The sequence below is a fragment of the Protopterus annectens genome, chromosome 2.part1 (genome assembly GCF_019279795.1).
Source record: "Protopterus annectens isolate FY-2018-M chromosome 2.part1, PAN1.0, whole genome shotgun sequence".
Classification (NCBI taxonomy): domain Eukaryota; kingdom Metazoa; phylum Chordata; order Ceratodontiformes; family Protopteridae; genus Protopterus; species Protopterus annectens.
The window spans coordinates 1925584244-1925598574 of record NC_056729.1 but is presented as its reverse complement, the minus strand read 5'-3'; the positions used below and the strand labels follow the sequence as shown (position 1 = coordinate 1925598574).

The 14331-nt window shown below is 39.5% G+C and overlaps 1 protein-coding gene across 2 annotated transcripts in view; it reads left to right on the top strand.

Annotated features, from left to right (window-relative positions):
* Nucleotides 1-14331, top strand: part of LOC122794694 (DNA dC->dU-editing enzyme APOBEC-3D-like) — a 202451-nt gene that overhangs the window by 160969 nt on the left and 27151 nt on the right. For both annotated transcript variants that reach the window (XM_044063326.1, XM_044063325.1), the window contains exon 4: nt 8926-9038. In XM_044063326.1, the coding sequence (XP_043919261.1) occupies nt 8926-9038 (113 nt within the window). The remainder of the gene's footprint in view (nt 1-8925; nt 9039-14331) is intronic.

Below are 14331 nucleotides of genomic sequence, written 5' to 3'. Positions count from 1 at the left end.
TTTGGTAATGAGTTTAGAAGAGGATCGAAGGGAGGTAAGATTGTTATAAGGAATTAAAAGTTGAGAAAGTATAGGGGTGTTATTAGGTTGGTAAAGTATCTTGTGGGCAATAGTAAGTTGTGAGATCATAAGACAGTTTTGTAGCTCTAGCCAGCCTAGGAGTTTCAGGTTATGACAGTGATGGGTTCTGAAAGGGTTACCGGTGGCAAAGCGGGCAATGCTATTGTAGCAAGTTGCTAGTTTATTTAGGTTAGCCTTCTTAAGGTTAGTGAAGATAGGTGAGGCATAAAAGAGAGTAGATATTAGATGGGAGTGGGCGATAGTAGATGGAGTAAGAAATGGTTTAATACGGTATAAAGATCCTATTTTTTTGTTAACTACTTTGATGGTGTTATTGATGTGTTGATCAAAAGTGAGATTGTTATCAATGGTTATTCCTAGCAGTTTAGTTGTAGAGTCAGGAGAGATGACAGTGGCGTCGTTTGATAAGATGTTGAAGTTTAATGGGGAGGCACGAGTGGTAGGGGTGAAGAGGAGAAGTTTAGTTTTTTTAGCATTGAGAAGGAGGTACCGTCTAGTAAACCAAGTTTCTACTGTGTTGAAGGTAGTTTGAGTTAGTGAGAGTAGCTCTGAATAGGTAGATGCTGAACAAATAATAGTGGAGTCATCAGCATATTGGATGCAGGTAGCTTGAGGGATTACAGTGTTAAGATCGTTTATGTAAAGGGAGAAGAGTAGTGGCCCAAGAATGGAGCCCTGCGGGACTCCAATAGAAACAGGCAATAAGCAAGAGATATGGTTGTCCCAAAGAACGGCTTGTTGTCTGTTGCTTAGATAAGAAGTAAACCATTTAATAGCAAGGTTATCAAATGAGAGGGATACAAGGATGTTAATAAGAGAAGAGGGGTTCACCATGTCAAAAGCTTTAGAGAGGTCAATAAATAGAGCAGAGGAGAAAAGATTGGAGTTACGATAGTTGCTGATGGTATCAACAAAGGAAAGGAGGGCAGTGGAGGTGCTATGGTGAGGTCTAAAGCCATGTTGACAGTTAGTTATAATGTTGTGTAAAGAGAGATACTGTACAAGTTGCTGATGAATACATTTCTCCATAATCTTAGCTAAAGGTGAGAGAAGAGCAATAGGACTAAAGTTAGAGTAGTCAATAGAGTTACCGCCTTTGTGTAGTGGGATAATGTGAGAGACTTTCCATATATCAGGTATGGTTCCCTCTTGGATAGTCCTATTTATGAGTATAGTTATTGGGTAAGCAATCTCTTTAGCAGCCTTTTGAAGAAAGAGAGAAGGGAGCTTGTCAGCAGAGGGGGTGCAGGGTTTCAGTTTGAGAATAAGCTTGTAGATGAAAGAGGTAGAGATGGGATGAAGAGAGAAGTTGTGGGGGGAGTCAACTAAATTGTTTGAAGGGTAAAAGTTATTGGTGTTCAGTTGTCTAGCAAGAGATTGAATGGTTTCAATAAAAAAGGAGTTTAAATACATTTGCAGTATGGTTAGGGGTATCTGGGTCTGCGTTTAGAGGGGAGGGAGTTTTTGCTGTTCCAGGTGATAGGAGTTTGTTGATTGAAGACCAGAATTGTTTGGGTTTATTGAAATGGGTTTCTTGAAGTTCACAGTAGTAGTTTTTTTTGTCAGAGATTATAGCTTTTTTTGTAAGATTTCTAAGTTGGCAAAAATGAAGAAAATCAGAGCTGATTCTATGGCATCTCCATTCGGCCCAAACTTTATTTTTAGTATGAATTAATTTCTTTGTTTCATTTGAGAGCCATGGGGCTGTATTAGACTTCATTCTACTAGATCGTTCAGGGGCATGTTTATCCTGAATGGAAAGGAAGGTCGAGTTAAAGAATGATACTGCTTCGTTAAGTGGAAGTGATTTCAAGAGGTTCCAGTTGCATCTTTTGAGATAATTTTGAAATAGGTCAGTTTTAAAGTGTTTGGTAGAGCGTATTATTCTTATGTTAGGGAGGTTTTGACAGTCAGTCTTTTCTCTAGAGATAAAGGTTAGGCAGTGGTCACTGAGGTCATCAGGCATAGTTCCTACTTTGTATGTGATATTGACTTTGTTTATGAGTATCCAGTCTAAGATACTCTGTTTCTTACTTAGTTTATTAAGCCTTGTAGTAGTGGTAATGGATTGAGTAAACCCATGTAGGTTTATGTGACAGGAGGGGTTTTCACTATTAATAGTATTCCAGTCTATATTAAAGTCACCCAGAATTATAGTTTCTTGGGGGTAATTAGTGGAAACCCAACTGAGAAAGTCTTCTAAGATAGGTATATTGTTGCCTGGTGGTATATACATACAGATGATGTAAAGGGCTTTTTGTGCATTTAATTGGAGTTTAGTGATGATGGCTTCAGCTCTACCATCCTGGGTTGGACAGGCTGGGAGGGTGGAGATGCTAAGATGTTTTTTAAATAGAATTGCCACTCCACCACCCTTACGTTTAGAATGATCAAGCCTATATAAATTATAGCCTTGGGGTATAATCTCTGTGTCTGTATCTACATATGTATCTACGTAAAATATGTATCTACATATATCTATATCTGTATGTGTGTATTACATATATATATATATATATATATATATATATATATATATATATATATATATATATATGTTTCTACATATTCTATCTATCTACATCTGTCTATGTATTCCTACATCCTTCTCTATGTATGTATACATATATGCATATTATATATATGTATATACATACATACATATATTGACATACATACGTATCCATATGATAGATAGGTATATCAACATGTTTGTTTACAAAACTGTATACACACACTAACATACTGCTAAACATACATAACTGTGAAACCTACTTTGTACATTGCACTACAACCTACATTCAACCTACATTGATATGTGCACATAGATGCCCTCACATACATATGTATGTACAGCCTTCACTGATAGTTGCTGTATGTCACCTGCCCTATGCACATCTTCATATACATATGGATACAGACCAATGACACATATGGAGGGTTCACAGTATGTAGTCTTTTAAAGTATTACTTTACATTACCTGTGTTTGTCACAGCTGCTTGCGTTGCCGTTTGGTTTGGTGTCCTGCTGCTCCAGTTGGCAGTTGTCAGCTTTTGAGTGGGTTTTGTAGACTGGTTTTGTTTGTGTATGTTTATTTATTTTTTTTTATCTCTCTCTCTCTCTCTCTCTCTCTCTGTCTCTCCCTACCTCCAGAGGGTGCAATGAAAGTATTGCATGGGTGGACTGGGAGTACAGCATGCTTTTGTAGGTATCTGCATATGTCCATGTGATGGCCTCTGCACCAATTGTTAGCCAGCATTTGCTAATTGCATGCATCCAGTTGTGTACTGATTGCAGTTCTCACTGTGATTCCAGGACAGTGCTATAAAAAGGTATGTGAGATAGGCGTAGCCCTTTCAGAGGTTAAGGGCAGGGACCATGCTGGTATGCTGTGGACACTGTTCTGTGAGTGTAAAGGTTAGTATCTCTCTTATATTTCTGGCTGTGTTGTAGATTAACATTTCTCCATTCATTTCTCCAGTTTCCTGTACTAAGTGTTATGTACACTGACACCTAAGACTACTACTACTGTTAATGTGGGTGTGTGTGCTTTCCTGTGGGGCATGTGGTGTAGCTGGTATATAGCAGTGGCTCTTGCACATTGTTGCTATGGCTTCAATATTTTCCCTTTACATTCACTACTTGTATGCCTGCTAGGTGTCTTGACTGTAGTGTATTGCTGTGGCTTTCCTAATTTCCATGTACATTCACACCTTGGAATGCTTGCCATATCTGCTAGGGTGTTACTGCATACAGTGTGGTCTGGCCATGGTGTGGGCCTTGACATCTATTAGGGTATTTGAGTATGCTGCTGAGCAGGCCCCAGAGACTCTCAGGTGCATCTTTCATCTGCCTCATGGAATGGTACATATCAGTGGGGTACACCCATTAAATTGTCTGGTATTCTGCAGTTGTGACTGTGGGATAGCATGAGCATATGTATTACTACACTATTTCTGCCGTGCAAGTGGTGCATACTTAGAGTACTTCATAGTTACCATTGCATGTGTTGTAACACCTTTCTGCCTACTGTTTATACATTTCACAGGGAGTCTGTGGGGCATCCCTGTAACTCAGTCACTGTTGCTATGTCTAGGCTCTTAACTATTCAAATATGGCAGTGTCAGACCTCTCAAGTGTACAGATATTTGCAGGTTGTCCAAATCTTTGCCTCATATTTTGGTCAATATTCAAATATGGCAGTGTCAGATCTCTCAAGTGTACAGATATTTGCAGGTTGTCCAAATCTTTGCCTCATATTTTGGTCAATATCTCATAAACAACTTTTTATGCCAAATCACTCTGGGCTCAAGTCAGACTATAGTGACAAATATTTCAGTTTCAGACTTCATACCCTTCCAAACATCCAACAAAATGCAGAACCTGTTACTCCCTCAACTGTCTAAGTTTGTTGTAGCATTATTTGGAATGTGTCCCTGTTTTTGGGCCTTTGCTCCACATTTTTGATTACTTAGTCTGGATGTGTTCTTGTAAGAGGTTGTGGGGTATGGACAGTGATTATCCTGCTGTGAGTATGTGTGTGGCTTGCAAGGTGCTACAGTGACATTTTTACCTACTAGCTACCAACTAGCATGGCTGTTTCTGTTCACACACTACTATTCTAGAAATCCACTACATTTGACAGTAAATATACATGACATGCTTTGTGTACTACACATCCTATATTCCCTTTACATTCATTCCTACTATTACATGATATATTTATTGTAGCACAATGTTCTTATATAACAGTCATGTCTTAGTGGTAAGTCATGCAGACTACTGTTTCCTGGGTTCAGGACTGACAGAGGGATTTAATTTTGCTTTTGAGCAGACTACAGGCCTTGTCAATCAGAGTGACTAAGGCACTTTTAAGCAGTTGTAACCGGGTTAACCCTGGTTTGCGCAGAGCTCACGCATGCGCACTGATGTTCAGCTCCGCGCACACCCGCTCACAACTGCTTAAAAGTGCTTACTCTTGCGCACACCTGCACTCTTTTCTTTGAAAGAAATGAAAATGGGGAGACAGGAAAGTGGTGAAAAAGGGGTCACAAAGAGGGTAAGACAGTAGGGAAACAAGCTTGGGTTTTGCAGGAGGGATGTAGGAAAGACCCATAGCTGTCCATTTCTTCATCAGCAACAGCTGTGCATATGTTTGTAATTTGGTGTGACATTTGAAACCTTCCACCCCTGAGAGAGGTGTAAGGACAACAATAATACTTGTTGTACAGCCAATTGTAATTGACAGTTTCCATGTCCAGTAGACATGTGTGCAAAATGGGCAGCTATGTATGGGGCATAATTTTTTTGTGGGTACAGAGTGCCCTTTTTTTTTTTCAGGTGAGAGTGGTATGTCAGGTACGGGAAGTCAGTATAGCTGGGGAGGTAGGCTGGGTAGGTTAACAGACAAGACAAACAAGATGCATACAGGGGCAGTGTATGACACATGTGGGGGGTTACACCATTGACGGGGACGGATATTTGGATATCTAGAGCCCATGAGCCCACAGATGGCAACAGTGAAACTGATATCCCCACCCATGGGCAGTTGCCACTGTGCCTTCACGGCCCAGGATGGGGCTGTGCTGGGGGCTGTGCAGGCCGGGCAGCAGGCACACCCGTTAGTTGTGCCACCTGTGCCTCAAGCTGGCGTAGGGGCCCAAGAACAGCTTCCTGGATCTCCCTACGCACCACAGTCTGGACACTACAGAGGCTGAGTGGATGTTCTCCTCTGGCCACACTTGCAGAGAGGGGATGAGCCCCATCCCCTGCAGTGCTTCCACCTGCAGGTGGCACAGGGCCACTGGAGGAGGTTCCGGCCTGGGCACTACTGCCAGGTGCACTCGCCAGCTGAGGAGGGAGAGGTGGGTCCGCTGGAACCCGCCTTCCCTGTCGTCCTATGTTTTGCATTATGTCATGACAGTTTGGGTTAGTAACATACAATACCATTCACAATTATTTGTAACAGCATGCATTAGTATTCCCATTAACCAAACACCTAGATATTCAAACCATTGAACAGCAAGTATAACAAATGCATATTTTGAACAGCAATACACAGTCCAACAACATGCAGGGTTGATTGATGGCAACAGGCCATGAGGTTTGGATGTATGAACAGGGCAGATACATCAACGTACATGCAAATATGTATGAACCAACAGGACAAATGTCCAGGGGTATTAATTGTGATTGCACATACCAATTTCACGTGGAATGGATTATATGTGGTTATAGGGTAGGGTGAAGAAAATTTAATTAACAACTTCAAATACCAATACATATGCTGTACATTTCTAATAGCTGCAGATATATACATACTACAGTTCTGCCTACAGTTTCCTATGTGATAACTACTTCAAGTTGGTGATAGGAATGTTACTGCTACATCAATATACATTTTCATTTTTATTCATACACACTCATATCTGGCTCTGTTCAGCTACATCATCCTGCTACATTTGCTTTATATAGCTATAGACAACTGTGGATGTTTGATATTTCAGACAACCATACTATCTGCATATTGCAGACTGAGCGCAACATATCCAACTTTTGGGATACACATTCCAGCTGCAGTAACATTTTCAACGCATTTTACAGTTTGGTTCTGCTTGTCACATTCATTTCATTATGTACTGACTGCAGTATACTTTATTACGGAGATATTACTACTTTATTGGTGGATTCATAACTCTTTCTCACACTCTCTCACTTGTTTTATTTTTACAATTCAGGATGGTACTTAATTCTAGGCTTTATTGACATGTTTTACCTGTAGTTATAACAATCCTTTCCAACAGTCTCACTTCTGTCATGATGTAACTTACTCAGTAGTGGGGCATTGGGCATTTGCCGGGCCTCCTGGATCCAACGGTTCAGTTGGTCCTGCTTCCGTCTCTTCAGGTCCGCATGGTGGTGACGGACCTGCTCACCAGTCCTTGGTATCCCTGTGGCACTGGTGAGATCATGAGCCAACCGGTCCCATGCCTCAGCCCTATATGCACCCCACAGGACCTGGCCCTGCATGAGTTGGGCCTCAAGATTGTGGACAAGGAGCCACACCATATATTTGGACTCCTCAGCGCCCCACCTCTGTGCTCGAAAGCAACTACACTCACCTACACCTGACATTCTGGCTGCAAGTTGGTTCTACAATTGGTTATGCTGTTCATTCCCGCCTATGGGGCTTATATATGCCGTTTTTCCCACACTTATCTGTGATTGGCCAGTTTGGAATTGTTTCAGCTTCACAAAACCTGCTTTGTCATGCTCCTCTTTATATTCATTCCTATATATATGCTATTACTGCACTTCTAAGTGCAACTGTCATGGCTTAGTGGTTCAGTACTTTGACTATGGTGCAGGGTATCCTGGGTTCGAACCTGGGCACTGCTTTTTATATTTTATGACTGTCTACACAGGCTAGGAGGTGTGTCTGTGTAAAGGCAGTTTTGTTACAGCTTGCTCAACGTTGCCCATCAGTTAGCTTGTTGGCATGGTGCGCAGCTCTGAGCAAATGGATCACGCTGGTTTACACGTAGTTTGGCTGTCAGCACGCATATTACACTCATCTCAGCTACGGGCACACAGTTTCAGCGTGTTAACCCACTGCTCAGCTACGGGCACTCATTTTACACCTGTTAAACCGCTGCTCACCTACGGGCATTCATTTTACACCTGTTAAACCATTGCTCACCTATGGGCATTCATTTTACACCTGTTAAACCACTGCTCACCTACGGGCAGATGCACTCAACTTGTTAAACTGTAGCTCAGCTATAGGCACATCTGACATTTTTTATTATTTTATCTCACATTTCTTCAAAATAAATGGCCCATTTCATTACATTTTACATAAAATATAATTTTATATGTGTACATATATGTCAGGGACTTGTTTCATGCTTATTTCACTAAAAATAAAAGTTGATGTTGGGGGGCTTGAACCATGACTGCCTGCTCTTCAGCCGACGTCTCTACCGCTACACTATTGCTCCTTGGCTTACTTTTCATATGTTGTTCTTATATGCTTTTCCACTGACTGCTAACTGTGGCTAAGCTATGGGCACGCCTGCGCAAACGAACGCACTCACGGGCAAACATCTTTACAATTTAAAAAAAATATATAACATGTTCTTTTATACATTTTATGTTCATAGTCTGTGGGGGCATGTGTTGTGTTGTGTTTATTCACATTTACACGGGCTCTGTCATGGGGGTTTACTTTTGGGACTTTTACTCTTCTGGGGGCGTGTCCGTTTGCAGGGCTCGGCCTACAGACACGCCCCCTACTGTCTTCCACGGACCGTGTAAGCCTTAGGTGTGATTCAGCATGGCCTCATGCATATGCATGACATGCTGATGTCACAGTGTTTAACTGCAGCCTCCGTGTAAGCCTTGTAACTCTTCCACAGAGGCTTTGTGAATCCTGCCCATAGAGCAGATACACGTCATTAGCCTTAGCATGTTTTATCTCTATCTTTACAAACCAAGTAAGGAACAGTTTGCAAGAAAAAAGGTATGCAAAACAGGAGGTCACAGACTGAGGCTACAAGAGAAACAAAAAAAGCATTATTTCCTAGAAAACTTGAAACATGACCAAAATACCATTTAAGAATCAGGTCTGTGGTAAGAAGTAACACTGAACTCAGAAAGGTATTTGAAAAACTACCTGGACCACTGACTCATTACCTGACATTAAAATATTTGTGGTGTCTAGGTATTGCTCAGTATGTTACAGAATAAGTGTTTTTATTGGAATCATAGTGCAAAATATATTTTAGAGTATGGGATGCTGCACTTATAGAAATTAAATTGAATACTTCCATTTATGTTTACAGACTATGTCTCACTCTGGCAAACATATGGAGATAGTACAGAAGAAATAAGACGAAATGAAGTATATGAAGGTAATCCCCTGGACTTTGAAGACATACTGACTACAATTCTACAGGTATGTTCAAACATTTGCAGGAAATAAATATTCCTATGTTGATGTTTGCAATAGAACCTTGGAAACTGTATACCTAGTAGCCCAAAAATGTTGCATCAGAATTTATTTTCAGATACTCTCTCTCTTTTATTATTTTTAAACATAAACAATGTGATCATGTTATTATACTGAATAAATTCCCATGGAGCAGTACCAAAATACAGGATAATATTTATGAACAAACAGTGATATAATATGTCATAGTTCTAACTAATCAGAGTACAAAACTTGCTACACCTGGTGTGAAAGACCACATGAAAACTTGCAATAAAAAGATTAAGCACTTTTGTTCTTTAATCAAATTATGTAAAACTTTAATCAGAATGGAAATAACATTGTAAAGCCAAACTTTTAAAAAACATCTTACTGATCAAATGATTTCAAAATTCTCCAGTCACAGCATTCTTTTACACTACACGTTAGGTACTTGGACCAAATAAAATATTACATTACTTCAAACCCAGAACTCATTCAAAACAAAATATAAATGATAGTAAAAATGTAATTATATAATGTAAAACTGTAATGTAAGTACATAAAACAAACAACATGCAATCATATGACCTGTAAAATGTTTGTTAAACCTTTGGTGTTACAATGTTACTTTAATTCTGATCAAGCTCTGCATAATTTCATTAAAGAATGAAAGGGCTTAATCTTTTTATTATGAGTTTCCAAGTGGTCTTTTACACCAGGTATAGCAAGTTTTGTAGATTTTTGTTTTTACACTAGCCTTGTGTTTGTAATCGTAGAACAAGCTACACATCTTCATATGATATAAACAAGCTCACTTAAGGACTATATTATGTCTACTGCAGTACTGCATTCATATGGCAGTCAATGTCACCCTGTATTATTAGCCAGAGCAAGCTTCACCTGACACCTACCATGAGGACGAACAAGAACAGGAAGACACAAAAAGATTGAAAAAGCATGATGACAAAAAGACATATGAAATAATAAACATACATTTTACATCAGCATCTTCTATCTATGTCCAAGAATATTCTGGTAATTTATCCCAAATGTTTCTCTCACCTAGATTCATAAGCATTCAGACACTTCTTATACTTCACTATGGCTTGTATCCAAGATTTGGTCACTGCTATAGTACAGACCATAACATCTAGCATGTCTAGTTTTAGCCATTTCAAAATAATGATTTTCAATGCTAAAAGTATGGAAGTATTATGTTAGAGTTAAGGAAAGAGTAAGCCTAGGGTGCTGGTTATCTGCTACATAACAATATCTCAACAAATAACAGTTTAGCACAACTCTCTGGCATAAAGGGATAAAGCCCTCAGTACAGGCCACATGACTTGTTTTTCAGTCATTGCTCTGGAAGTAGAAAGAGCCATAAGAGGTTATATTATGAAACTCTGACTTCCTAGAAGCTGAAGTTAGAAAAGGATAAAAAAAAAAAAAAGGCCTGGAAATCAAAAGGGTGAAAAAAAGATTTTTTGTTGTCTTTTGCAGGGGACGCTACACCCCCCACACCCTCCCAAAAGTATATATACTGACTCCATAGTCACACCAACTTGAAATAAAGGAGAAATCTCCCTAAATAAGTGAATCATTGCAGATGCGCAATTAGAAACTGCACCCACATTAATTTCCTATGGGGAACACCATTTGTTTTCTATGATCAACTGACGCTCAAGCAATTTCACCTTAAGTATTGAGGAGCCTCCACAAGGAGAGGTGAGAGTTAGCTGCACTTGTTGGCTAGACCATCCTTGAAGGAGGAAGGCAGTTTGACCATGCTAATTGACACCCACAATGATGCGTATCAGTGAATCTGGTAGCATTACAATTGGTGATTCTGTGTAACATAGTGGTGGGAACACTTTCTCACAAATGTAGTCTAGCTCTCTCATGTTATCATCATATAGCAAAAGTCATGGTCACTATGGGGATGGTAGGTGGGAGGGGGTGGCTCTGTATAACTGACACACTAAGCTGCTGCAAAACAATTGACTCTTGTATCTCAGGAATGAGTTCATCAATGAAGATCTCACCTCATGCAAAGACAGACTAGATTGCAGAGCTCCTTCCTGCTTGTGGAACACATGGGCCTGCATTGACCCTCATGTGGAGAAATGAACAGGCCAATTTGGATCATGGAGGAAAGCACTGAGTGGGATAGGAAAAAAAGGAACAGCTTAGGAAGAATACCTACTGTACAGAACAGGTATGGCAGATACTCCTCTACCTTGTCTCAAACATCCTTTCTTCACCTCCAGACTCCAACCTTACCTGGCTTGTAATAAAAGAGTTATTAAAAACCTTCCCAATGAAGTTGTGCCATTTGAGTAATTTGCCTAATTGACATGCCATCAAAATTGACACTTTCTACAGCTCCAGAGAGGAACTCTCAGCTGAACTCTTTCCATCAGTTCATGGTGCTAATGTTATGCTGTTATGCCTGCCTTTAAGTCGCTGCAATGTTCAGCTCACTGGGTCTATATTAGAAGACCAAATGAAAAAAATAGCGAACGTCAAAACATCGAATAGACTGGACCTCAAACTTGCTATTGTGGGGGGCTGTGCCCCCCCCCCACTAAATATATATACCAACTCCAAGATTGCACTACATTGAGGAAAGTGCAAATATTCCAATCTTCACTGTACCGCAATCTGGCAAACAGCAATTCGAGGTCCGGTCTTTTCGCTGTTTTGCCATTCGCTATTTTTTCTTTCGGTCTTCTAATATAGACCCCAGTTCACTAATTAGGAAAATGAAGTGAACTCTCCCCCTCTCCTTATTAACCCAACATAGAATGATCTTTTATACCACCTGATAACCTAAGGGTTTCAGTGGAGAAAGGATAAATCTGCAAGCAAAGGAGAGTAGTATTACTGGAATTGAATTCTTCCTCAATTATTCGTGAGTACCTTCATGAGGTGGACCCTGTTTTTCACAAAATCTCACCAAGACAACAGTGATATAAAGGCTATTTTTTATACAGCCTATATCATAGACATAAGTAGGTTAAAAAGTAAAAAAAAGATAGCTGGGTGCTCAAGACCCAGGATAAAAAGAATTGTCCAATCCTGGAAGGTGCACTGGTGCCAGGACTGGAAAAAAGATGACGGTATAGAATCCTCAAAATACAGAAACAGTCCTACAATGGGGCCAGGCCCAGGGGGAGAATGCCCCCCCCCCTGCTTTAGAAGGAAGTAGCAGTCCACAAAAATCACAAAAAAACTGATAGGCCAAAAAAAAAAAAAAGCAAAAAGATGATAAAGTGGACTATTGAGGATAAGAAAAAAAAGACATTATGTATTGTTGCTATTATGCAAGAAGCCCAGAATTTCCAGACAGAATATATACAAAAAGGTTAAGAGATAAATTAGAGAAAAGAAAAAGACTTGCACAAGAAAAACTGTTAGGAACTTCTAATAAAAAATTGTGCTCATTAATACAACATATTTATGAAAAACATTATAAAGACCAGGAAACCTTGGGCCATTTGGAAAAAGAAGTGACTGAGGAAGTGCAAAAATATAAAGAACAAAATCTAGACATTTTTGAAAGGTAAGAAAGAAATATGGGTGAGGGAAAGAAAGAGAGGCCTGATATTTCTCTTCCTATCCACTATTATCTGTACCTGTCAATCTCCCTCTCAACAGTCATTCACTTAATTCCTATCTACTATAGTCCTTCATTTAAAATCCTACCTACTATGATTTTGTATACTCCTCCTAACTTAGACTGTTTTTCTGCCCCTCCCTCACACTTTGGCCTTTCTTTTACTATCTTCCTATTCTCATACTGTTGGCATTTTATTTCTCTTCTAACTAAAAAAAAATGTATGTATAAAATTATACAGTTTTAGATTCATAATTTAAATTTTTTTTTGTATACTTTGTTATTGCTATAATTTTGTTTTGTATCCATTCAAACTTTATGTAACTGTTTTGTGGAGCTTTTCTCCTCAGGTCTCCACAGAAAAAGGGTCTCTACCCAGTCGGACTAACCCAGTTAACAAATGTCAAATAAATAAATAAATAAATAATATATGGTGCAATATTTATGCAATGGAGAAAGCCAAATTAATATATACAAAAAAGACAGCCCCAAGGATATTTAAAGAGAAATATAGGCAAAGGCATCCAGGCATGGAAACATTCACAATACAAAAGTAAGATCACAAAGAGGGAATGTAGAACAGAAGATTAGTAAAGTAGAAGTTCAAAAATAGAAGCTGAAGTTATGGAGTACCTGCAAAGTGGAGCATTTAGTGTAGAAAGTCTAACACAGGTTATACCACAACATGATAGAATAATGAGATCCCCATCTAAGGAGATACAGGAGGAGCAAGCGACATCTGAAGAAATATGAATGTGGGAAACAAAAATAATTAATATGGTGCAATTTGTATGCAAACGCATAAGCAAAACTGACCAGTACAAAAACAGCAGCACCAAAGATATGTTATGGGAAATACAGGCAAAGGCATCCAGATATGGAAAAAATTATAATACAAAAAAAACAAGAAAAGAAAGAGAAAAAGTGCAAAAGGGGATTAGTAAAGGAGAGCTAAAGAACTAAGGTAATGTGTTACCTGTGAAGTGAAGGACTTAGTGTAGAAAATCTAACTCTGATAACATCACAGCAGGACAGAGCAGTGGATCCCCAAATTAAGCAGGAAACATCTGACCAGTTGTCATATGAAGATACTTTGGAGCCTTCCATAGGAAACTAGTACAAAACATCAGTTGGAATTGCACAGCAAGGGAAGGAACCATAGGCACCAGAAGCTGCTGAAGACTGGGGGGGGGGGGTGAGAGGGGCTCTTGGTGATCTAAAAAGGGCAATTTTTTATAACTATTTATTACCACAACATAGGTTCACTTGGAGGACATTTTAATCTTAGCCAATTCCCTTTTGGTGCTTGAATTATCATTTTCTGATTAGTCTTACCTATCCCATGGCTGATAATTGTACATTAGCCCTACTGAGAATAACTGTGATCATACCTTAGATAATTTGAGGGGACCCATGTAAGGGATGCAGCATTTAGGAACTGCCTCTATCCATTAGTGGTATAAGGGGCAATCCTGGAGTACAGTTTCTATTACCCATCCTTAGATTCAAGTTGCATTTGAATATGCAGATAGGTTCAGTGCTAAATTTACCCCCCTCTCACCCCCTAAAGGGCCCATCTCTATACCAGAAGAGTGCAAAGTTCCTGTAATCATGGCTGCACAGGTAAAAATCACACTCACCAAAGACAAGAACATAGCACCC